Below are 26,284 nucleotides of genomic sequence, written 5' to 3'. Positions count from 1 at the left end.
TCGTCGCTTTATTTATGCCCACGGCTATACCTGCGTTGACTGAATATATTTGATTTTCACACCGATGATTCTTCGCTGCGCTAAAAAAGGTCCGGCGTGCTCTCCGTCGCTGTGCGATGGCGATTGGTCGATGACATAGATTAAAATATTCCGATTTTTTTACGACGTCGACTGCAGGCTTTTTGCTACGAGTATTACGCGCATAAAAAGCAAATTGATACGTTGTCGGCGCGAGTGAAATTAGACTTAGACTTGTACGGGCATGGGTACATCGATGACGATCTTTATACTCGGATATAAATATTCCCCGTAGTCATGACAACTAAAGTTCAGCCAGTTAAACAATTCCCTTGCATCACACTCGGAGGCTGAAAAATATCTCGCACGTCCGTTCGCGTAAATTATTCAAATCGGCATATCCACTTTTCAGGAAAAAAAAAACGAGCCGAGAGGAATAAAACGCGGCCGCCGCTCGGCTATTATTTTCCGTTGCAAAATCCAGCAGCAATATCTCAAATCGACTAATCCCTTTTCACGCGCACTCGCTCGGACCATATAAACGAGCTCACGCACGCGTTATTCCGTAGGTGCGCAGAGTGTGTGTGTGTGTGTGTGTGTGTTACGCGATCGTCGCATTCCGATCCTACGCAATTTCGGTAATCCCTTCGCTTTCGTATCTCTGCGACGTGTATTAACGCGCGGCTGTGTATCTCGAAGGGAATAAACGGTGTATAATTGCGAGACACACTTCGCGCGACGAGTAAAGTGCAGCACCGAAAAGGAAGAGAATCGCGCGCTCTCTGGTGTAACAGCTGCATCAGCCGCGTAAAAAAAGTTTTATCGCCTTGCGGCGGCTTTTGATGCGCGCGCGCGCGAGACAGAGAAAGAGAGAGAGAGAGGGAGGATTTTATCGGGGTTATACTTTCGAGCAGTGCGGCCGGATATTCAAGTTGCTTTTTCAGCAGGAGCAGCTAAATCGCTCTCATTGTCGAGCAGTTAATCGGCCGGTTAACGACGTTAATTCAGTTGCGAGCATTGCTTTCATTGAGTCGTCGGGGACGTAAAATTTTTTACGTCTCGAGTGAACTCGGCTAATTATGTCAGCAAGCTTTTACGCTCCTCTAATTTTTTTCTCTTTTTTAATTTCAATTAGAAATAAGAAGAAAAAACACGAGAGCAGCCTGTAAAAACTCGCCACACTGGCATCCTTTTGAGCAACAACAGAGCGCGCGCGAGAGTAGAAATCTTCGCTCGTAGGTGTGAATATTAACATAATTCATATACTTGTCTATTTTTTGCCTCTCTCTCGCGCGCGCGCACGCGCTCCGTTCTATTTCCGTCCTCCGCTGCAGCAGCTGCTGCGGCTGCCATAATGCGCGGACAAGTGCACAGCGACGCGCATGGCTTTTTTCTTAGCACGCGTGCATATTAACCCACTAATTAGTTGTGCAATGGTGCGAGAGCGAGGAAAGAACCTTTCGCGCGGAAATTTGGTTATGCGAGCTTTTAGGTGACGCTGAATTTTCAAATGAATATAACTGTTGCGCGTTGTGACTCACGAATGATTCAGTTCGAAGAGGCTTAGTTTATAATAATAGTGCGCGCGCCTTTCTTGTTATCAGGCCGCTAGAAAAGTCGTGACGCAACTTTGTAACAAGGCCTCTTCTGAAAGTGCACTGCACAAGTTGACTTCGAGTTCACGTGTGTAGTCAAAGGTTCTCCGGCCTTTTTCTTCTCTTCTCTTCTCTCTCTCTCTCGCTCTCTCTCTCTCCTCTGTACTACTATTTCGGTACTTCCTTCAGAGAGACGCGCAGACACCGTCTCAACTTGTTCCTATGCTCTCGTTTGCTAAGAATACGCGGCTTCTTCAAAACATCACGAACCGATTTTTTCAATCTTTTTGTGAAATGTCGGTGTGCAGTCTTAGTTATAGCTGCAGGCTATTTCGTACCACTTTACGGCTACGATTTTGCTTCTCGCGAAGCGTAAATACACTTCGTTTCTCTAAAATTAAAGTTTGTATTTTCGTGAGTCCTGTGCCGTGGCTAGCTTTTTCAAAAATATATCATATTTATATTGATATCGAGTAGCAGTTGGAGAAGTAAATAATGAAATCTCCACGCTCGAGTGCGTTAAGCAATATCGGCATGAATGAATGAATGAATGGACTGCATATTTCATTTGTGAATTTGAATGAACAACTTTTTATTTCGCCATAAAATTGTAATGCCGCCACGCGCGTGAGTAAAATTTATTACGTGACTTTGGCATAAAATATACAATTTTCCATTCACTTGCACGTTTATGAATGGATTATTTTCACTGCCATCGGTGTCATCATTCTAATATGCAAATGAAAAAGTGCGTTTACACGCTAATACGGCTTTTAAAAGTTATTAACGACCAGGAACACTCGAACGCACGTGCATGCGGGTACACGCGACACTCGAGGGATATATTTATAATCTTGTGCCACAGGAAAGTCAACAGGTGTTCTGTCCTATACCGACGTTTTCACCGTAGCCGGCTCATGTTCGACGCTATTAACTTATCACCTCATTAGAAAGTTTGAGGCGTAAAACAACACCTCCCCCTGCGTAGCGTCTATAATTTCATGAATTTTCTTCCTAACACCAACTCCATTTCCGAGCCTAACCAGATTTCCTCCGTTTACTTTGTCACGTCGAAGTGAGCATCGGCATCAGCAAAGAAACGAAATTTCGCGCAGGGAAAATGGCCTCTTCCCCTTGGAAAGCTTTGATGTCTCAAAATATTCACGTGCACACGGTCGCCCGACATGTAATGCACTTTGGCCTCCGCTGAAATGGGTCAGCCTCCTACACGGCGATCCAATCAGGAGTTCCGGTTCGAATTCAAACATGTATAATTTCTTTTTCATAACGCGACGATAGGGCGTGTGTAGTGTGCACACAGGCGCCTGGTCGTTAGCGCTGATGTATAATTAAATCGAGTGTCTCCTAACGAGATATTTATGGAGATTTTATGCGCGCGCGGTGAGGTCTTTCCTCGGGAGATTTTCATTAGAATGAAATTCACTTTCTTGATTGATTTTTAAAGAAAGATCGGATGGACGGCTCGGCGCGGCTCTAAAGAAGAGCGTGTACAGCTCGCGCGTCTATTAAATTACGTATGCGCTATGGGTAGCTAACCGTACACCGTAACAAATTTAATCCTTGAAAATTCGCTAAGCCGCCGGTGTTCACGGCCATATCGCTGCTGCTGCTGCTGCTGCTGCTGCCTCCTCGGTAGCACTTAGCGTGCTGCTAATTTACTTCTCTGCACACACTTGTGGCTACATTATTAAGGTTCATTGACTTATTTGCAAGATCCTTTCTTTATTATCTAATTAAATCGCTCGCTTTTATGTAACAAGAGCTACGCGCTGATATTTTTTAAATAAAAAACATTTTCTCATACCGTTGCTCGTCCGCGAGGCTCTGAAAGAACTTCGGAAAGTATACGCCTTTCGAGATATTTTTAAAAGTCCTCTTTGAAGATCGTGCACGTTTTTTAAACGATGATTCACTCTCGGAGCTTGAAACGTAAACAGAATAAATTATAAAATTCCACATCTCTCAGCCGAGCAATCGCATCAGGCCGATAAACCGTATTGTGGTTTTAGCGCATAGTGAGAAAAAAACAAAACTATTATTATTTTGGTACCGCGAACACGTGCGCAGCGATAACTCGTGCGACACATAGAGCGAGATAGATAGATAGAGAGAGAGAGAGAGAGAGAGAGAGAGAGAGAGAGAGAGAGAGAGAGAGAGTTTAATGGCAGATGCGACGCTCCGCGCTAGGTGTCAGGTGGCAGACTATCTCCTCTGGCTTTTCCGAAAATTTCGAAAACTCCGTAGGACGTACGAAAAACGCTGCTCATCTCTGCTGCTTCTTGCGCACAGCGAAAAAGCTATGCGCGGCGGTGGCGGCACGTCGCGGTCGATAACCTCGCAATTAGCTCGGATGCACAGCCCGTTTAAACCATCATTGCTGCGTTATAGCGTCCAGTCATGCTCCTCTACGGAATTTCCTGCCGTGGCTCTATGCTTTTACGGCATATCATCAGCTGCTGCTGCTTCGCAAGATAGAAAATGCGAGCGACAGTGACGAAACTCGGAGTAGATTTTTTCTCTCGACGCAGTGCACTGATGAAACGAAGCCTGGATTTTATGGGACTGCGGCAGAGAGAACTAGTTGCGCGATGGATTGTGATTGAAAGATCGGCGGCGAGGAAGTTTGTATTGAGTTTCTGCCAAAATCGCAACTGAGGCTTGTTGTTTTTTGCTCGAGTGGCGATTTAGGACTACGGCTCGTTTGGAACTTTGTTTTATCTTCCGAATCGGGCGGAGATAGATTTACGGCGAGAAGTTTGGTTCGCGGAACTTCCAATAAAGCCCCGTCGACCAGCGGTGCAACTGGTTAGGCTTCAATTTACAAACTCCAGAAAACTACACTTGACACACATAGTTTCAAGAACTGTCGTTGATTGTTGGCAGGCAACAATTTTTTTTTTTCAGTCTACTGTACTTAATGACGCCGCGGCGGACATTAAAGAGGCTGTATAATGAAACGTGAGCGCGATCCCGGGGAAAAGAAGTTGCACATTATTCAAAAGAAGATAGAAAGTTGCGGCGGCGCAGGTCGTTATCCCAGTGAACTTAGTTAGGTATAGCAGGAAAGTCGAGAACTGCAGCAGTATATCCTCGTGTTTTATACATATTTAGTTACACGAGCGTATGCGCTGCGCGCCGCCAATATGTATGAGTAATCGATACGATTATCACACGTATCGTACTTCGGCGATCCGTTAACGGAAATGCAAATTTCACCTTGGATTTTACGAAGAAAGTGTTGCTCGCTGATTACCGCGCGCGAATTTCCACATTGCGGCCGCGTCGGATAACGGGTAAATAATAAAAGCTCGCAGCCTCGATACGGTACCGAGATGATCATTATCAACGAGCGATGAATGCAAATCGAGCCTATGTAGCAATATTTGAATAGAGCCTGTCGATATACAGCGCGCTTGGCAAGCTGCAATATTCTTTCCGTTGAAAAAAAGTTAATCGAATCCAACCCCTTTCGACTATACCCATACCCCGGCGCGTCATTAATTGAAAGCTCAGCGAGCAGCAATCCGCTGAGATATTACCATTCCACGCGCGATAAGAGGCGAATCGTTAGCTCCGCACGCTGCAGCAGAAGTATAAAGCCTCTTTTCTCACTCCCCCTTGGGAATTATCGAACGCCGGTAGGCAGCAAGACATTAATTACACCGAACGAGCAGCAGTAGCAGCAGCACGACCGCGGAAACGATACACCGCGAAAGAAAAAAGCAAGACAAGACGAGGAAGAAGCCCGCGTTTAACAGTTAATGCGCTCATCGGTGCGTGCCTGGCGATCCACATGCGAAACAGTGCGAGCTCACCGAGTGAGCATCATCCTCGAGCTACAGCTAGCTCCAGTCGCCGGCAATCGAGCTTACTGCGCTCTTCGTCGGCAGTAGTTTTTTTCTTCCGTTCTCGCGCGTCTGCCAAGTTTTTTTTCTTTCGGTGTCGCCGAGTTTCATTGTTCGCCGGCTCGAGGACTTTATCTCAAGCCGCTGATTAACGCGTGTTTTTGTTACTGGTGCTGTGCGAGCTCGACGTGTGAAACTATGCGGGAGGACGCGCTGGGCTGTCTCTCGAGGTCTCGGGTTGGGTGATGGTATTTGATGAATTTTCATTGCAAACGCGACGGTGTTGATTGCTGCGGTAATAGGCGAAGAAACGTAATTGCAGTGTCAGTGGATATACCTTGCCGCTGTAGGCTATATCTCCGTAATATCAAACTTTTCAATACTATCCCGCGCGATTTTGTGAAATAACGCGCGGATGGAATGTGTGTTTACATGTTATTGGAACAGGATGTCGTTAACGCCGCGCGATGTATCGACTATTTGTATACACGATATACGATTTGCGGAACGATAACCTTGCCGAGTTGATCGTAAACTCGCCAACTTTTCTCGTTCGTCGCAAATTTTACGGCAGAAAAGAGTTGCTCTCAAATATTGCGGAGGATTTGTCATTGTTGCTCTACTTCGCGGGTCTCTAGTTTCTTTTTCTCGAAAATATCTGCGCGGCTGATAACTTTCATCTATCCGCTCGATCTAGTTTACGGTTGATTTTTTCTCTCGAAGGTATAAATTCGCACAGGCACACCGCGACCGCGTTACAATTTGGTTCTTGACTTGCAATATCGCGTTCTTGTTTGCGCACTAATACTACACCTCTAGAAAGCTGTGGTACCTTTTCAAGTGAATTTTCATTCTCCTTCGACGTCCATAGCGTTGATGCTTTTAATAAGCTCGATAATGGACTTATTAATCATTACAGTGAAAGTTCGGTTTTGAAGTGCTCGCGCGTGTAGTCCGTTGTATTTTCACTTGGTAAAACGCGATAAGTGCTTGGAGAATGATTCATGGATTATTGTTTGGTGGTGAGAACCGACGATGATCGGGACGTTGAAACGCCAAGCTACGAAGTGTTCTCGTCCCAAAGAGCTGGAATTAGTCCATTAATTCCTGAATGATTTGGATACTGCGTCTCTTTTTGGTAAGAGCATTGAAAAATCGAATACTTGAGAAATTGCTTTAAAGATAAATCTCGGAAAACGCCTGGAATATATTAAGGATAATTGTTTCCGACGAGCCATGAGATCATCTAACAATATATAATTATTACGTGCATCGAAGGATTAACGCTGCCATATGAAAATATGCAATACTTGAACGTCAATAGTGCACTCGACGTGTGATTAAATTCTCTAGAAGAATCAACCATCAGCCGGGGGCTACACATTTTTTCACATATAAGTAACTATGCAAGACAAGCATCGCAATTAAAATTGACACAGTTTTAAAAAATATCTCGCGTTCGCTCGTTAATTCACAAAAACATCAGTTCCAATCTACCAGCGGTCAAAAAAAAAATCATGCAACGACCCGCAGTAATTTACTCGCTCTGAATAAAGAGTCGCTTCATACGAAAAGCACTTTCCATGGCATGTGGTACGTCGACGCCGCGATACCCCTCCTCACTTGACATTGCTCGGGTGAAAAGTTCCGAGAACGTCTCGCGTGCAGTGCAGCAGTCGAGAAAGAAGCCAAGATTGCGGATAAGTGGCTGCTGATCGGAGCCGCCCCGTACGCTACGCAAAGACTCGTCTCTCTGTTTTTCGAGCTCTTATAACGCTCGATATGGTGGGCTCAATCTGGGCAGTGTGTGGTTTTATGAAAGACCGGTCGTTGCTGCTGCGGGCAAAATAATGTTGCATGGAATTATCATCCGTTTTTTTTTCCGGTGCGTTCTGTATACAAGAGTGCGTGCGCCGACAGTTGGCGCTCTTATTAAGTTGTATTTTTATGCTGGTAAATATATGCTGATCTAATTTCGCTGAGTGTCGTGGCGGGTAATTATACTCAGCAGACGTATCTTGTGCTCCGAGATTTATCTGCGTAATTCAATTTTATTGCAGTGCAAGTTGTTAAGTGACTTCTAATGCAGATTTCCATCAAATTTGCAATATAATTTATTTTAAAATCCGCTAAACGTTGCTGAAAATCGATTCCAGATAAAACTCCAGTCATAAAATTAATCGGAGAACAAATTTTAACAACCTATACGGCTATACCCAATGCTACATAACTCTGAACAAATTTATCTAGAACCTCTCCTCGATTGCAAAAAAGCCCGCAGCTCTTGACACACCAATATGAGGCAACGGCGAGAATGACACGTCCATCTCTCCCCAAAACGAATCGGCGCTCGAGGACGAACGATTTGTCAGCAGCGGCGGCGGCGACAACACGCCGGCGATATGTTAATCACGCGTATGTATATGCGAAGATCAAGAAGGACTGTCTCCTCTCCCTCCCCGCAAGGCTATGCTTTCGGCCTTCCGACACATCCCGAGTCGCTGCTTTATCCCTCCTCCTTCCATGTACATACGCCCACGCGTTCTTGCGATAAAGCGCGGTGCGCGCGCGCGCGCGCGCGCGAGAGAGAGAGAGAGAGAGAGAGAGAGACGGAGACAGGCGCAGTATAGGCATCGGCATAAAAGGAGCGAGACACGAACTGCGACGCGTGCCTGTATATACGTAATATCGTGTCAGCAACGCGGGAATCCGGTCTTTTGTACATAAAATATCGACACTTTTTTCGAGGCGGCTCTCCAAGTGATTTCAATTGGATATGCCGCTTTATTTGTGTTTGGCACTGGGTGTTGTCGAACCGCGATCGCCTGCAGTTGCTCGTTGTTTATGCCTGTGACGTTGCAGCCCGCGAACAGATGATTCGGTCCTCGTGTGCGGTGACGTCATGTATTTTCGAGCGCACCGCTCTCTGTATACAGCTCGAGTTTGAAAGTCCCGCGAGAGAGCTGCCGCGACGAGTAGTCTGTAATGCAGATAGTCTGTTTACGTATTTAGCTGCTGCAGCTGGGCGGGAGATCACGCTGATGCAATTTTAAACAATCCTTTTGTTTGCTCTCCCCGAGGAATTATACCGCAGCGCGAGGTGATTAGTTTTAGGAACAGGCGCGCAGAAATAATTTTCCCGGAGCAGATGTGCTGCTCCTTCTCGATGCATCAGTTGAAAAATATCAACACTCTAATAGAAACTGGCGGATTGATAAATCCTACGCCCAGTGTTTGACTGATACATTGTCCGCACACGTGCGCTCAGCGGTGCCTCCAAAGGGAATTTCGGTGCGGAGAGTATTATGTTGCAAAACAGAGCTCGGGCGCGCGTATTATGGTCGGTGATGGGAACCCACGCGAAAAGCACGCATTCCACGCTGTACCATGCTTTGTTTTCATTCAAGGTATACATTGTACTGCGCTGAATTTCTAGAACGCAGCTGCTTTCTTGAGAGCTGATTTAGAACGTCGCGAGATGATCGTTTGTCCCGTGGGTCGCTCTCTCGGTTGACGTGAAAACACAACACAATTTACAAAGAATAAAAGCTTTCCCAGTGATTTTTTTAAAATTCAAGCAATGATTAACGGATTGCCGAAAACCCATCTCGCCTCTCGTCCAAGGCTATTTTCGCAATCAGCGAAGCCGGATTTCCGTCGTCGACGCCGTACAATAAACTGTTAAGAACGTCGCGCCGGCTTTACTGCCTCTCGGCTGTCCAAGTTCGTGACAAGAGTTCGCGCCTCCGCGCGCGAGAGTAACGAGCCTAAACAGTGCTTCTGCCCGACAGCCATAAACGCACACACAAGAAGCCGTACCGCGCGATTCTTCTTCGATCTTTGCCGCTCGAGGGTTGAGTCTTAACCCTTTCTTTTGCTTTCTCCACTGCGCGATGATGGCTTTACGGGGAGATACTTTTATGGTTGCCCGTTTGCAGGAATTTCTTATGGACTTGGCGAGCAATGGTTATATTAAAGTGTGATTTTGACAGGTTTCTTCATTAGGTGAATTAAATTTTAGAGGATGATATTAATTTTACAATTGAATTTTGTACGTCGAAGAGCGCCGCGTAATATTTGATAAGAGCGCGTGAAAGTTCCTCCGAAATTCCCTTAGGCGAAAAGTCTCTCTCGCCCAGCATCAGACACAGTTATACGTATACGTGTGGGCGTGAGAGAGGAAAATAATCTTCCCTCGAGCGCCTGCAGTCGAACTCGTTAGGTCGTTAAAGTTTTTCACGCTCTCGTTGGTACTTCCGAGGCTCCGCTTCCAAGTTAAAATAATCTATGAGGGTAACTGGCGTTTCCCTTTTCTTCGCCACTTGCACATTATCGCAGGCACTCGACGCGGCCAAGTGCTGGTGTCTAGTATTTCGAGTTTGGTCCCCGTCGTTTTTCAGATATCTAATCTAGAAATTTAAAAAAATATTATTTACGATGCATATTATTAACCACGATCATTTTTTTCTGTTGCAGGTGAGTTTCAAAGACAGTCAACTTTTCAAAATCCCTTATTTCCAGTACGTAAGTCAAAGTTCGATTAGCTCGCTGCATACACACTGAATTCGTAATCAGGGTAATGGTTAACCTCGATAACGTGCGATGGGTCTCTTAGAATGTGGGTCATCCCGAGAGAAATAGAAAACACGACTGTCACCCGTGCTTTTCTCACAGTCACTGCACGAAAATTGCCACTTGACGATGTGGTCGAGAGGCTGTGAAAACGAATGACGAGGCTATCCTCTCTTTTAGTGAATTTAATTTAATGGGTCTCATCTTTCTATAAAAAGCTATAATTAAATTTTGCAAACTCACGCGTGCAATAAATAATGTATCGGCGTCTAAAATTAGCAGCAATGTCATCGTCATAAATTTAGTTGCACATAGGAAGTTTAATACTGCGCTGACCCTTGCATAAACGTCGTATGCGTTAAAAGCGAGAAAAACACGCTTGAATATTCTACTCGTACGCAGAGTCAATCACGGGAAATAATTTAAAGCTAGTGGGTGAGATTAATTGATTTCCATCAGCCGCGTTATGCAAAAGTTTTATAACATTGGTGTAATCGATGGCCATTGGGTAATGAATTCAGGCTACTGCTACTGCACGTTCAAGAATTATGTTAATCACTCGGTTATCGCACTCCGCACCGTTTCAAAAACACAGAATCCGAATGGGAATATCTTTTCAAATGCGTCTCCTGTAATCGCGTCCAGAACTCGAATCGAATCGGTCGATCTTATCTTTCGCGAGTAAACGGCACATGACAAGTCAGCCGAGTTATTGCTGCTGAGACGACGCGGTTGTATGAATGTGGAAAATCGCATAAGCGATTGGCAGTGGATAGATATTGAAATACTACGTATTAGAGTGGCGTAAGTGGAGGTTATGTGTGGGCGACGACATTTCTCAAGGAATTCATAAAACTCTCTGCTATGAGATTTCCGATATTCGATACGGCCGCTCGATGTATCATATTTTCCTTCTGCATACTTTTTTATGCATTGGATTGCAAGGGTAGCCTTTTTTCAGATGTTATTATTCAAATGCATAAGCTTTAATTAGTTCAATCAAGTACTCTTCTGGCGCTGTATATTACAATTCATTACGTCTGCGTGTATGACATTATAATTTTTTCAAAACACTCATTAGTTAACTGATACGTTTTCAAGTTCGTCGCTCTCTCTCTCTCTCTCTCTCACTTCTATCTCAAATTGCACGGATACGCGGCCGATCGCGATATTCCTGAAGTAGGTTTATTCTAGAAAGCTAGACCGCTATCTCGAAAATGATAAAACGCTTGGATTACGGGCTGAAGGCTTATCGATCGCGGATCAATCCGAAAATTCCAACTGCACACTTCATCCGCAGTAATTTTTTCCTCCAGCAAATATTCATCGCACGCACGAGAGGGCAGTGAATGAATCGAACTTGAGCGCTGCAGTCGCACATAATCGGGGCGCAGAGAAATCCGCGCGTAAAGGGAACGCGAGAGCGCGATATGAGCCGGACACGGATCGAGAATGGAAGTGTAGCGTTGTCGCGCGCGAATTCCGCTAAGCGAGAGAAAAGCCGTTAAAAATCAGGCTGCGATGCTTTCCAATAGCTCTATTAGCTCGGGACTCGATTTTCCCAGGCGAAGCTGCACGTGCGTAAACGTCGTGTGTGCTGGTACTTTATTGCATTGTAATTCGCGGACTTTTTGCGGTCCTGAACTTTCACCGCGCTCGAGTGACATGATTCGGCCTGATCGGGCTTTTCGTGCATATTGCATGTCTGCGGGGAAACGTCGCTGACATAAGCGAGAGGGATGTTTTGCGTGATTCCGGAGTAGAGCGCAAACAGTTCGGGGGAGAAGTTCATTATCACACCGCGGAATCGGCACGGCCCAAACTGGTTCAAAGTTTTTCAAGTTTGCGCGAACGCGGCTCATTGTCGAGCGAGTCTACACAATCGATATCTAATTTTCATCCGGCGCGTGCATTGGAAACGGCTCGATTGTGCGGGGAGATACGTAAAATTGACCTCTTTAAAAGGAGCACACTATACTGCATCAGCAGCAGCACCGAGAGAGACAGTCGCGCGCAGAGTAAGAGAGGGAAAGAGGGACGAACCAGAGTTAGAGTGCGGCATGTAATCGATCCATTTTAAGACATTTGACTGCGCTTAACATAACATTCCCGGCGCATGTTTGCCTGTTTGGCCAGAGAGTTTAGGAACGAGTTGGTCGACTAATTGTACCTGCTCGGCGCTGCCGCCGCCGCTGACGTCCTTTCCAATTTCCAGCTCGAATTCCCCGTACACGAGCTTGCAATCGTCCTCGTCAAATCGTTGCACTATGCTATCATAGGGCCCACCTCGGGCACTAAATCATAATTTGCTCTAGCCCAGCCCTAAAAGCTTTCACCGTCGAACTAGCTCCTCCCTCTAGTCGATTCCGCGCGCGCGAGACAAGCCCGCATGGTGTCTGCTGGGGAAAAATGGCCCGGCTCTGCATTCCTCGCGATCATCATCGCGCCGCGCGCTGCCTTTCTCTAGACGCGCGAGCACGCCCGTATGGACTGCATCGACCGAGCAACCCAGCGACCTACTCAGGAGAGAGTTCGCCGTCGTCGCTGTTGCACTCGCGCGGTGCCGAGAGAGTCTAGAAAGCCGCGTGTGTTTGAGGATTTTTAGCCGATCGTGCGCGAGAGCGAGAGGTGTTTGTCGTGCGGTCGCGACGTGATTTGAATTTCAGTCGCGGAGGATGCTGGCTTGAAATAGAGGCTGTAGGCTCTTTTTCCGCGGGCACGTGGCTGTGCGGTCGCGGCATCGAGTGGCTTGGTGGGACGCGGACGTTCCCCGTCGACTATGCTTGGATATTTCTATTGAACGTAGTCTTTGATTAGTTTCCGTCTGCGGATGCTTTGATTAGCCAAGATGTTTCGGTGTACGCTCGCGAGTGGAGTTCAATTAGCAGGCCCGTAATGCGAAAGCTGTTTTTAAAGGCTGAATAATGATGATTGCACGTTGTTGGATATAATAAGAAATCCAAATACGGATCGCGGCTGGAATAATGTAAATCAAGGCGTGATCGCGCTAGGCTCGATCCGACAGATACGAGTATAGCTAATGTTGTGTGGCGTATTCGCTCTCGCAGAGTATGTGTACTCTTAAATTACACGTGACGCTATCGGTAATGCTGATTTACGAATTGAATGGTAACGCGCTTTCGAAACATCAAAACGTACTCGGGCTGTCACTTTCATTACAGAAGCTGCATGATCCGCAGCTGAAATTTGTCCGGGAGCAAAAGTCGACAGGCTATTAAAAACCACAGTTAGAAATGCAAGGAACGCGAAAAACCTGCTGCGCACTGAAAATTCCCCCTCAGCGGCGAACATAATAGTCGCATAAAGTTTTATGCAGTACTAAACTGTCCTGCACCCATGAGCAATAAACAAGCTCCGATCGCTCACACACGTCAGCGAGTCGGCAATTAGTCGCGGCTCGAAATAATTCATCGGCTGGACAATAAAGAAAGGCCGAAAGATCGCGACGCAAATCGCGCACAGCTGACAAAAGCGATGCTAATCTCGCGCTTAGTAGTAGTCTCTCGCGATTATATATTGTACGCGCGGCGGCAACGGTACCGCAATCGGATCGCACACAGCCGACGCGGCCTTCTTCAACCGCGCCCATGACGACGACGAGAAAGAGAGAGACCGGTTGCATTGCGAGCGCTATGATAATAATTAACTTCCGACTCGCCGTGATGTGCGAGTGTATCTGTGTAACATCGCCGCCGCTGCGATAAAACTCGTTTTGCGATATTTTTTCGTACACTTCAGATCTTGTTTGAATTCGCCTGCCGCTGCTCGATGTTTATGAATGGGCTTTGTTTACCGCGAGACTTGACTTACCCTGAAAATAATCGAAAGTTTTTCTCGCAATGTTTTCTTTCGGAGGAAGCTGGTTGGGAAATCGGCGCATTTGAATAATGTATTCTTTCGCTGATGCGAGTACGAGCATTTCGAGGTGGAAAAAGGTTCTCAAGGAAATCGGCCTAATTCAGATTCTACCTCGGCATTTTAATGACGAGGCGTAGGCTCTGCAACTTTTTATTAACTGCGCGCGTGCAGATTCTGGAAGAGTCAAGATTGTTTATGGAAGAAGCGAAAATAGGATGGAAGGATAGACGGCGTCGGAAAGACGAATAAATATACATAAATTACGCGTTCTATCCTGCGTATGATGCTCCAAGTTTGCAAGAACGCGACGATTCCGTTTGACAAATTGAAAGTCTGCGTTAACAAGCTGGCAGCGCACATTGTTTATGTCGAGAGATATCCAGATGGCGTTTCGAGATTCATTGAAATTCAAGCTCGCGAGACAAATCCAGCCGCGTGCAGATACTCTCCGTGAAGTTCTCCGCGCGCGACTTACACAATATGCTCGTTGAGCAAGTTGTCTCTTTCGTTCCTCTCGTCAGGCCGTAGGCGTAGGTCAAGAGAAAACGTCAAATTTAATATCAATACACGCGAGATTTATATAATGGACTGCACATACTTGATTGCCAATTGATGTATATTAGTGTGATACGTTCTTCCGTTTTTGTCGCTGATGCTGTATCGCTTGACTGACGAAACTTCATCGCCGTCGAAAAGTTGATCGAGCTAAGTAGAAAAAGGGCACGTTTACATACCGAGGAAAGACAAGCTAATTTATACTCTCTTATTGCATTTGTCAAATAGCCTGCAAAAGTTATAGCTCCGTAAAGTTCCTTCGCGTGACGTCAGTCCGCAGTTGCAACATCAAAGGATGCCGCAAATATTCGCTCGAAGAAGGTCGGGGAAAAATTACATACTGTACTACATATAATTCCGAGCTTGTAAAGAGCACGAGTGTTTGCACAAAATCGATCCTCCCAAGTTCAAAGTCGAAATCTTTCCTAACGGATCCCATGTTCCTCCCACGCGAAAGCCGCTTGTCACTGCAGCCGTGTGTAGCAGCAGAAGTAGTCGCGGCACAAGTGCACGACAAGTAGCGGCGACGTATATTACGGTTTATATTAGCCAGTCGTCTCTCTCTCTATATAAGCTTGACAGACACGTCGCGCGGACTATGCGTGACTCCGATCGCAATAAGCCGAGAGCGCTTTATTTACGACGGCCACACCGACCGGAGCTGAGTCTAATCCAATATCAATTTTCGCCGCGACGACTCCCCAAACGCAGAGCATAAAGTGCGCGCCATGTACGGCAAGCGTCTTTTGAAACAAAAAGGCGGCTGCTGTAAGGAGTCTAGCGCGAGTAGGCTGCACCGGTGTCCGTGGCCGGAATGCATGGCAAATGTAAATGGTTTCTCTCTCTCACACACAAAGGCGTGACATATCTCCTCCGCGTATCTCTTTATAATACTACTTCTCAATCTTCGAATCGAGCGGCGCACGCTTCAGTCCATTATCGTATTTAAATTTAAATTTTCGCGGGCTTTTCGTCCTGTTTACACAGCCGTTCACCGGTTTTCACTCCATCAAAGTCAATTGATTATTAACGCTGACGTATACACCGGGTAGGAGAAAAAGCGGGCATTCATTATTCCAGCTCAATTTCCCGATAACACGGGGCAATAGAATCTTTAAGGCGCAAATAATACCATTTACGCGGAATCGCGTGCGCAAGCAAGCAAGCAAGGCGCGTAAAAGGAAAGCCGGTATTATTGCACATTACGTCTCGTCGTGAACGGACAGTTTCTCAGCTCCAGCGGCGTTAAGGCTCGCGGTACAATGTATAGAAAGTTTCCGAGTATTCTCGGTTAAGTAACAAGGCCGTTTCGCTGGCTTGAGATTCCGCGAAGGAATATTTCAAAAATTGTCATTTTCGCTCGGTGGATATCCGAGTTGGTGCTGTACTGGAGCCCGCGGACAATAGGCTGCGTCTGTCGATCCTTCGATCCCGAAGTGTGTCGAAAGGGATGACCCGCCGAACAATCGGAGGTGTTTACTCTTCTGTTATATCACACTCTCGCCTAGTCTTTAACCTACTTCTCCAACAAAGCTGAGCCGTAAAACCTCGTGCTGACTGTACTACTGATCTCCTCGTCGATGATTTACCGCAGCGGGAAACCAAACGGCGCGAATATTAAACTTTATGGAAGAGCGAAGAGCAAATCGCGTACTTACGGCTTTCTAGCAGTTTCCGATTTTTCAATCACCGACACATCGCGCGCGGAAACAATGAACCCGTAGCTCGGTCGACGGCTGAATTTACGGCTCGACGCGGGCGTTGCCCGTCCGAGCGAGACGCGGACTCGGTATAGGCCTGAAGCTGCAGTTTTTTTCGAAGTTCGCTGATGATGCCGGAGCCGCAGTCAAGGTCGGTCTTCGGAGGAAATAATATTCCGGAGAGGCGTGGGTGGAAGCTGATCGATGGGCTTTCGCTTTCTTTGTGCTTCGACGTAGCAACAGGTAAATGTCGTGGACGTCAAAGCTTTTTGGGCAGCGACAGGCCTGACGCATCGCTACATTCAACAGTTATCGTACGAATTTTCATTCGTTTGTATGTACGAGTGAAAATCGATCAATGCGGCCACTGAACGCACTCGACTCTCATCGGGAGCGATCCTCGATTATGTAAAGCAAAACGGCAAATTGAGCCATTTGCTTGCTAATGACCCCCCCCTCTCTCCCCGGTTTTAAGGCATTTGACACTGTCACGAATCGATTCCGATTTTTCTTGCGCTATTACGTAATCACTATTATTCCACTCGACGACGCACACACAATTATCCGAAAACAGCCCGAGCTATTTTCCAAGCCAACCCAGCGTGTCGTCGCACCCCGAGGGACGACAATGAAAAGCTCTGTCTCTTACTCGGCGAGAAAATGAAAGGGAAGAGCCGTGAAAAGTTGGCCGCACACACAAACACATACGCGCGCGCGCGCGCGTAACGAGCGCATCATCTGTAATAAAGCGAGCCCGATGACGGGGCGTCTTTTTATAGAAGCACACAGTACATCGAGTTTTTAAGGCGCGTCCAGCGATGGACTTCCGTCTGCCGCTACCGCCTTATCGTCCGTGTGTACACTTTGCCTCGCGTGTCTTGCTGCAGTTTCCAGGCTACATACGTGCTCCGCGATGCATAATGCGCGGCGGCGGCGGCGGCGGCGGCAGCTTTTTGCCCGCAGTTCGTCGGCTCCTTATTGATCTGGAATTAGGATTCCTCGGAGAGCGCGCGAGGAGTCGAGTGGTATAACTTCAGCCGACTCGTAACTCGGTATTTTAAGCGTTTCGTATCCTATAATGATTAGCGCATCGTGTGCGTACCTATATGCATATTTCCTCGCGCTTCGTAACACGGTGCGCTTATAAAGGGGGCGTCGGCCGCAACCGCCGCGTGGAAATAGAAACGCGCGTGCCCTATTTGCCGCCGTTTCTAGGATCGCCCGCTGGCACCGCTGTGCACACTCGACTGCACACCCCAGCAGCGATATCGACTCCGCGTGTGTCTTACCGAAAAGGAAGAAGCGGATAATGACGCGCGTTTAATTAGGTAACAGGCTTTAACGACTGCGTTCGCAGCTGTGGGCGCTGCTGCAGGATTGCGTTGTCATGACGACGAACGCTCGGGCGCGCGGCTGAAAAATTCTACGGGGATTGTTGGATTTGCGCGGTGTTGATGATGCGCGGATTCGATGTGCTTACGATCCTCGAGAGGAGTCGCCGGAGCGTGACTGAAAATAAAAGTATGCAGCTTCTAACGACTTCCGCTCAGATGTTTTATACGTAGCTGTATAAGAAATAATTTCGCATTGTCCAATGCGGCTTAATTACGAGGGAAGCGGCGTGCACTGCTCTCTTGGCTAATTGAATTATCGAATCGCCGTGACGACTGCTGATCGTTGGTTATTTTCTTTATTAAATTTATAAAACGATCCCTCGAAATAGCGGCGAGTATTTCACTCGTCGACGAAGAATACACTCGCGTTTGAACTTCCTTATACTACTACTACTCTCTCGCGCTGCATACGGCGCACGCGCCTCCACGCGTATACAGAGTCCAGACATTACGGAAGGCTTGCAGCCAACGGCCCGTAAAGTTATCCGCCGCTGCAGCTACATCCCCCCTCCCGAGTGAGAAAAGCCGCTTACCTTCGCCGGCGATATCCTCCAGATCGTCAATTTCCTGTATACACTTACATCTCTCACTCGCGCGACCTCCTTTTTTCAGCAACTGCGCGGTTCGTCATTTTCGCGCTTGCGATAATTGAGTCGGCAGCGCACGAGGGTCAAGAGTTTTTCGGACTTTGCTCGCGCAGCATCGGGCGGTGTTTTTCATTAATGTAACCCAGATCGCCGGGGGGAGCGTATTTCCGAACAAGGTCGCGTGCTGCGGAGGGATTTATTTTTCAGGTGCTCCGCGCGTCGTATCTACCTGGTGAATGGCTCTTAGGAAATTGTGAGAATTTTAGATTCTGCGCTGCCGAAACGATCGGGTCTGGAATATTCAACTTTTGATGCGATTTTGATTGCAAGCGAGATTGAGGAAAATGTAAAATACGCCGTAACACTTTTTGCGGAATCGCCGTTTCTAATTCCATACGCTATAGCGAATATATATACCGAGTTATGTCACGCAGTGACAAAGTAACGCAGTCGCAGAAATAGATAGTTCCGCTGCAGATGTGCCGCAGCTCTATATTTACATCTCCACACGTACACTACTACATGGCACACGCAAGCAACGGATAAGCGGCGAGTAATCGCCCGATAAAACGAGTACGCTGACAATCGCCTCCTCCTCCTCCTCCTCCTTTTTTTGCCGTATCCCAAAAACGTAGGTAGGTAGCGATTTTTTTTTCTCTTCCGCGTACAATTTCACGCTCCGCAGAGGATTCGCTGGCGCGGTGTTGCCCCATCTCGGCGTTTTATCGAATAAAACATCTCTCTCGTGCTTGTAGAGCTTGGCCGCGATTTTCGAAAATCTGCCAAGCTTTTTAGCGCGGAAATTGAAATCGCGCGGGACGTGATCTCGTTTTTTCTATCTCGTTGGCGAGAAGACGATCAGGTGTCGGTTTTCTATACTGATATTGAGTAATAAAAAGGTTTCGCGTGAATTTCGCGTAATCGTCTCGCTTTCAAATCTGTTACGTTCTTAATTGAAACTCGCCGATTGGATGAAAGCCAACACTGTCCACGAGTCTGTGCTAAGTTCAATACTGTTGGATAATCTCTGAAACACTTTAACCCGAGAGCGATAATAGTTATAAAATCAAAGTATAGAGATAAGACGAATGACATACGATCGTCGTTAAATTACCATACGATTTATGCGAAAAAACTGGATAGAACTTTCTGATGTGACCCGCACTCGGCCCGGAGAACAAGTTCCGCGCGAAAGTAAAGTTTAGGAACCGGGTGTCGCGTGCAGCTCCTGGAGAAACCGTTAAAAATATCTCACTCCAAAAAAGTTACGCAATACCTTGGCAGACATAGTTCGCCGGTGTCCGCTTCGCGTAGGCACATACAGCCTGATATCGCCGCCGCACTTAGTCTATTAGATCAAAAAGAGGAACTGGGTCAATTGGGATTAAAATGGGATTAAAATGTGATTAAAATGCCGGTCTTTTCGCGATGAAAAATTCAGAGGGGTTGGGATTCTTTGAACAAGTTTAATCGTTCAAGCGAATAAATTTGATCATTTTTGTTTTTACCGTTTCAGGCCAAACAACGTGCCTCCGTAAAATGGCTCCTGTCGAAGGCGTACAACAATCGCGTTCCCGAAAAGCTTCGGGAGCCGTACTACCGCGACCACGAGGTAAGCTGGACCTCGTCACGATAATCCTCCTGTTTTGAAATGCGCGGAGCAAGTATAACGAGGCTTTGATGGAATTTCAGGATCAGGAGCACCTGAAGCCGCAAATCGTACACGCACTGTCCAATGCGGAACTCTACTGCCTGGCCCTGGCGAACATCTACTCGGACCCGAACTACCACAATCAGAATCACACTGGCATCCTGGCGTCCCTCGCGAGAAAGGGCGTCTTCGTCGCCGAGCCAAATAGCACGCCGCTCACCGAGACTATCCTCATCCAAAACTCACCTCTCAAAATGGTAACCTACATTTCTTCTTCTCTCCCGCCGAGCCCTCCACTCCGCGAACGATTGTATTTTTTCTCCATTTCTTTCGCTCTTCTCTTCCACACTTTCAACTCGCAACGATTTAAATGAAAAAAATTCATTTGCAGTCCGCGCATATGGCTGTGATAGAAGGCCTGATGGTCTTGTACGCGAAGGAGGTGGTGACGGGTGAGCGAGTGGTCGCGGCCATACAGCGCTTCGACCCCCAGCCCCGGCCGATCGAGAATCCCCAGGATCACGAGCGGGGTCTGCTGCTCTGGATCAGCCACGCCTCCTCGGCCCTCGTCGCCAAGATCCAGGCCGAGGAGGCAAACAACTCCAGTGACAAGAGCAGTCGACTGCCCCCGGAGCTGCCCGCCGCCAAGGATCTCCAGTCGCTCTGCGACGGCGTCGGACTCGCGGCCGTCGTCGCCTACTACTGCCCCGGCGAGCTCAACTGGATGGACATACGCGTCTCCAAGAGGCCCTCCGTCGCCGACGCCCTACACAATCTCGCCCTCGTGCACGCGTTCTGCCTCAGATGTTTGCCTTATCCGATCTTCCACATGCAGCCCGAAGACGTCACCTACATGAGGGGGTAAATTGCGCAATCTTCTCTCTCTCTCTCTCTCTCTCTACTAGAGCAAACAACGAACGATGGTTGCACGCTTTAACTCCGTTTCTCCGCCTTACCACAGGTCCATGAAGCAAAATCTAGTAGTCTTTCTGGCCGAGATGTTCAACGTCTTGGAGATCCACCCCGCCAAGTGCGTGCGCTACCCGGGCGAGGACAGCGCGCAGCAGTATCTGGACGGTGAGTAGAGCGATGGTCTGCTAGAGAAACGCTGCAAATGTTTAGTAGACACGCGGCGAGCAAATGAACAGAAAGTAGCCCGAATGGGCCACCTCCTCTCTTTGTATTCCGCGAAAATACATTTTTGGTGGTGGGGTACAAATGATCGGTGAAGGCTTGCTCGCACGTCTGACATGATATTACATACTTACTCGCTCTATATTTTTCCTTTTTTTTACGACTTATTATTATTACTATTATTATTATTATTATTATTATTCATGAAATTACAATTTGATCGCAAACTGCTTTTTATATACTGTATACTCGGAGTGTCGCTTCTCTCTTACTTACTTACTTACTTACTGCTCTTTGATATTATGCGATCTGTCAAAATTAGTTGTCGAATGTCTGCGATCAAAATTGTGTCATGCTTCTTATTGGTGTCGACTGTTGATATATATTTATATTATACACACGTACACGCAGTCTTGAGATATCGTTGCACCCAATCGACTGAATTGTTCAATGGCTGCTAACTGACCCATGATTATTATATAAGTGTACAAAGACAAAAACACGCACACGTGCAATATGATAAGAAAATGTTAAGGAGAATGTAAGAAAGCAAAACAACAACCGTCTGTCTTAAGGAATATGATGAAATTAATGAAAGCTATGTAATATTTCCATATATCTCTCTATGGCGTATCTACTACTCTCGCTCTCGATGCTTGACTCTGTGCGGTCGGCGCGCCTCTTCGCAATCCTCTTCTTGACGAACTGCACACATTAAGCAGCGTGCCCGCGCAATAGTCACGGCGTAGCTCATAAACGGAGTCTGCCGCAGTCCGTAACTCCGATACCTGATTTGAGAAGCAACCTCTCTATGTCCGCTCCGGGCTTTACAGGTATCCGACACGCTATACCATCAGCAGCAATTTCATCAAACGTTATTTTTTACTTGAGTGGTGTTCTCTATATTTATCTATTTTTATAAATTATCAACGAAAATAGTCGCCGAACTCGAGCGACTTGAATGTTCTCATGTCTTGTTCTTTTTTTTATATATTTTTTGGAAATCCATTTGTTAAAAATCAAGTCCTTCGACTAGGCTTAAGGGGTCGTAGTAACGGCACAGTGTCTGTAATATTTAATCGCAAAATCGTGCTCAGATCTAGGTCGATTTTTTGTTATTAATGCGTAGGAATAAGTTTTATCAAGCCAATTTTAATTCAGTTTATCGTTTGCTTCGAGTTTTTCTGCTAAAAATCTACGTATACATGGAAGATTGATTACATCAATGAAGAAAACGGCCAAACTATTATAGATACATTAATGCGATTAAAAATATTCTGAACATGATTATGGTACACTCCTTAAGCAGCAATACATTGGCTAATGCTTTCCTTGATCGCTTTCGTTTCATCTTGAGTTTGCATGCATTTTATTTTTTATGCATAGTTTATCTAGTCGCTGCTCAGTAAGGCGAAGGACTTTTTAGTGGATTATTTCTATTCACCTCATACTATACGTTCGTTTGTATTTTTTGCAATGTATTTCACTTTATGTTCGCACATGTTTTCATTTTGATGCATTTTTTCTTCGATAGTGTTTTTTTTTGTTTCTTCCTTCGTTATTTTTCTCTCTTTTACTTGCTCTATGGTGTAGTAGACTTTTGTAGCTATTAGTATGCTACGATGTTAGAATGTAGTAAAAATAAAAATGTGACTCACCCGTAAGAAACTTATTTGCAGCAATGCATACAACAGGAGCACAGTTTCATACTTTTATTTTACTATACCTACGTTTGACTAACATTATGTAGATTTTGTATGATATTTTAAAAGTTACATAAAAAGTTGTTGAATGAAGCTAATAAATGGTCAATTTTTATTCTTTGTTCGTGTAAGTAAAAAATACTAAACATAAGAAAATTAAGTTTTAGAATCGATTTAATATAAAACTGTTGACTAACGCTTACTAATTTCATTAGATTCTCAATTTGAATTTGACTATAAGAACATCGATGTATTACTTTAAAAACATATTTCTTTCTTAGCAATTGTTTTAATGCTTAAAAAATCTAGATAGTCAATAAGATTTGCAAATATAACAATTTTGTATTACTTATTATTCAGAATAATACAGCTTGCGTTTATATAATTTATCTGTCTAGTAGGAGAATGTATTCGTAGTTTATAGTGGAAATGTTTTCTTCTTTTGAATATCTATTAAAATATAGTATTTGTCTATTTTAGTTACAAAGCCGCTGGTGCACAATACAGTAAAGAAGTCACAGTCTATGCAGCAAACCACAGAATCTCATCTAAGTGATGACAGGTATAAAATTGACACATTTGATATTTATTTGCTTTTTACATATTGTGAAGTTAAACAGTATTAAAAAATATAATACACATTTTATACTCGAATATCCGGTATGAAATCCGTTACTTTTAATAGGTTTTCATTTTGTGATTTATGAATACCAATATTCTTATTAAACTGGTGTTTATGTTTACGTTTCCATACATAAATTCAGTATAGAAGCATTATAACCTCGTTGCTGAAAGTAGTTACTTTATAGTGTTACTACAAGATCAATATAAGAAGCGTTTCATATAAATGTTTTATTCTTTACTACTTTGTAAAGAAAATAAAAGAGAAATTGCCTGTACAACAGAAAATCAAACGTTTAGCGATTATCAAAAAGAAAAATTTCACGAGTTTTCAACAGCAACAATATTTCACGTAGTAATGAATGTTATCAAGTCCTTGTGTATTTGCAGGTATAAAAATGAGTGCGTACAAAATTTAACAGTGATGTGAACATTTTAATAAAAAAATTTCATTTATATTCAAATCGTGCTCATAGTGATTATTTTAAATTTCATTTATTATCTATAATCTCGATTTTTGTGTAGTATACAATTTTGATTTATTATTCAATCTAATGAAAATAATTACAAACTTTAATCAAATACTAAATGCATTTTTTATACGTATGCTTTTTGCAAAATGTAACTGCATTTTAATTAATTAATCAAATAAAATAATAACACACCCATATTGACTTATGAACGACTTGGATAACGTCCGAGTTTGTCATAGCTTTATATTGCTTTGAAAATAATTAAGAAATTTTGCATGCTAAACTAACGTTTAACGTTTGAGCAACAACAAATTAATTGCAACAAGAGCTTTTGATTTAACTATGAAAATTTGTAGTTTTCAAATGATAATAATACGTGAAAAACTTTCTGATTACTGTCCACAGAAGAACGACCAGCGAAGAAACGTTTGTGGCGCATCGAAAGCCGCCCACGTTAAGCTCAGTGTGCGATGATAAAACATTAATAAGAGCAGAGGCCGCTGGTCGGCCGAGTAACTGGGAAGATCAGAGACGAAGCTCGTACGCCGGTAGAAGATCAAGACGCAACAGCGTTACCACCGCCGAAGACTCGCAACTTACTATTGAAAACTTCGGAGGGTCCCAAGTGAGAAATAATCTTGTTCACGAGACCTTATTAAAAAAAATTGAGACTATTAGAGTAAGACGAGGAATTGTTTACTTATTATTTTAGAGCTTCTGTTTCATTCTTGTTTCATTTTTTGTTTTATTATTTTTATATACACCTCAAACGGACAAAAATGCTTTGTGATAGACAGTCTTTAGTCAAGCTGCTGTACTCGTTAAAAAGCGTCGTAAATGACTCTGTATTGTCCTTCTGTCACGCATCTTTCTCAAATGAAAAAAAGGATAGGTACTAAAGTTTCGACATCTTGTGCATAAATGCACAAGACTTATGTATTTTTTCAAATTTGTTCTCAGAAAAGTTTATATTTGAGGTAAAGCAAGTTATTACCAAGCAGGTGGTTGAAAGTTTAGTACTTTTTCCCTTTGTGTAAAGTCTCTTTCAACAATGCACATTTCTTCTGTCGTCATTCACACCACATTGCTAGCATAAAAATCATTCGTTTTTGTGATTCACTTGCGACGTCTTTTACCGAGCAACCGTAGCACATGTTCGACGGAACTCTGCAATATGAGGTGTGGGTCTTTTTTCCGTCGTTCCAGGATAATCTGCATAACATCGGCCGCAATCCGGACAAGGTGGTCGGCAAGCACGTGGCTCGACATCCTCGTTTGACGGTTGAGCCAACGTTACCTGCCCGGTCAAGTATCCAAGATGCTTACGGCAGCGGCGTGCATCTCATCCTGGCAGACAACGGGCACGCGAGCGATGACGCGCCCCCGCCGCCACCCTCGCGACTTAGACGGCAAAAGTCCAATCCGAATCTCAGTCATCACGTGTCTCTCAAGAACATTCTACATTCCACGGAAAACGACAACACAGATGGCGAGGCGCCCAGTGCGGCAGGCAGCACCACAACGAAGATGGCCAGTTTTGCAAATCTGAGTAAAAGTTCGGAAAAGGGGATTAATCTTACCTACATGGAGCAGGATAAAGATGAGCAGCAGTCTAAGCAGAGCTTGACGACGACGACGGCCGCCAACAAAAAACACGGCCAGAGCAATGGTAACGGTTTTGTCGAGAAGAAGACGACGTTCGCAACGCTGCCGAACATGACAACGTGGCAGCAACAAAGCAATCAGCAGAACCAGCAATTAGAACGAAATTCAACAGGTTAGCTGAGTATCTTTGTTTGTTGTTTAAATGTTCATATCATGATAGCTCATATTAAAAGTGTATTCGTCTTCTATTTAGATGAAAGCAATGGTACTGCCGTTATGGCGTGTGAATTGAATAATATTCGATTGAAACTAGAAGCCAAAAAACGACAGATTGAAAATGACAAAAAGAAAATGGAATTCGTCATGTCGACGAGGCGGCAAAAAGTTGGAAAAGCCGCATTTTTGCAAGCCGTCACGAAGGTTGGTTTAATAATTCTTTTAATGATTACGTGCCGTTTTTCCCAGCAGCACAAAAACGCTGTAAAGATTAAGTTGTCTTTATTCCTTCGTTGTATTTGTGATGTATGTTCAAATGTTTTACTTTTGTTTATATAAGTTAAAACATCCCTTTTATTTTACCTCCTTTAACTCTTAATCTCTGGGTAAATCACGAAATCTCTTTAATGCCTGATTGCATGTAGCGCACTCTATTTATAGTATGTGTTATTAATTTGACGTTAATTTAAACCTTTTTGAATTTGCATGTATCCCGAGTTTGAATTTAATTATTATATTATGAGATCGTCTAATTTTGTATATACAATTATTTTTACACGAGATTAACTTTTAATTTGTTATACTTCATTGAACTTTATAATACTTGTGCTAAGTAAATATATCATTTATGCTCTAGAATTCAAAATTATAGTCTTTATTTAATAGTCCAAATGTAAGATTCAGCTTATCACTTGAGTTCTTCAATAATTGTAAA

General features: G+C 44.7%; 1 protein-coding gene across 27 annotated transcripts in view; it reads left to right on the top strand.

Annotated features, from left to right (window-relative positions):
• LOC100118026 (patronin) overlaps nucleotides 1-26,284 on the top strand; it is a 51,542-nt gene that overhangs the window by 11,830 nt on the left and 13,428 nt on the right. For 18 of the 27 annotated variants that reach the window (XM_031924219.2, XM_031924227.2, XM_031924215.2 and 15 more), the window contains exons 3-11: nucleotides 19,683-19,778; nucleotides 19,859-20,074; nucleotides 20,209-20,678; nucleotides 20,779-20,894; nucleotides 21,674-21,784; nucleotides 23,135-23,216; nucleotides 24,154-24,427; nucleotides 24,955-25,525; nucleotides 25,607-25,773. In XM_031924219.2, the coding sequence (XP_031780079.1) occupies nucleotides 19,683-19,778; nucleotides 19,859-20,074; nucleotides 20,209-20,678; nucleotides 20,779-20,894; nucleotides 21,674-21,784; nucleotides 23,135-23,216; nucleotides 24,154-24,427; nucleotides 24,955-25,525; nucleotides 25,607-25,773 (2,103 nt within the window). The remainder of the gene's footprint in view (nucleotides 1-19,682; nucleotides 19,779-19,858; nucleotides 20,075-20,208; nucleotides 20,679-20,778; nucleotides 20,895-21,673; nucleotides 21,785-23,134; nucleotides 23,217-24,153; nucleotides 24,428-24,954; nucleotides 25,526-25,606; nucleotides 25,774-26,284) is intronic. The other 9 variants (XM_032597538.1, XM_032597535.1, XM_032597534.1 and 6 more) reach the window with 3 other exon arrangements.

The sequence above is a fragment of the Nasonia vitripennis genome, chromosome 2 (assembly GCF_009193385.2).
Source record: "Nasonia vitripennis strain AsymCx chromosome 2, Nvit_psr_1.1, whole genome shotgun sequence".
NCBI classification, from domain to species: domain Eukaryota; kingdom Metazoa; phylum Arthropoda; class Insecta; order Hymenoptera; family Pteromalidae; genus Nasonia; species Nasonia vitripennis.
Note: the sequence above shows the minus strand (reverse complement) of the source record. Positions and strands in the feature narration are given on the sequence as shown.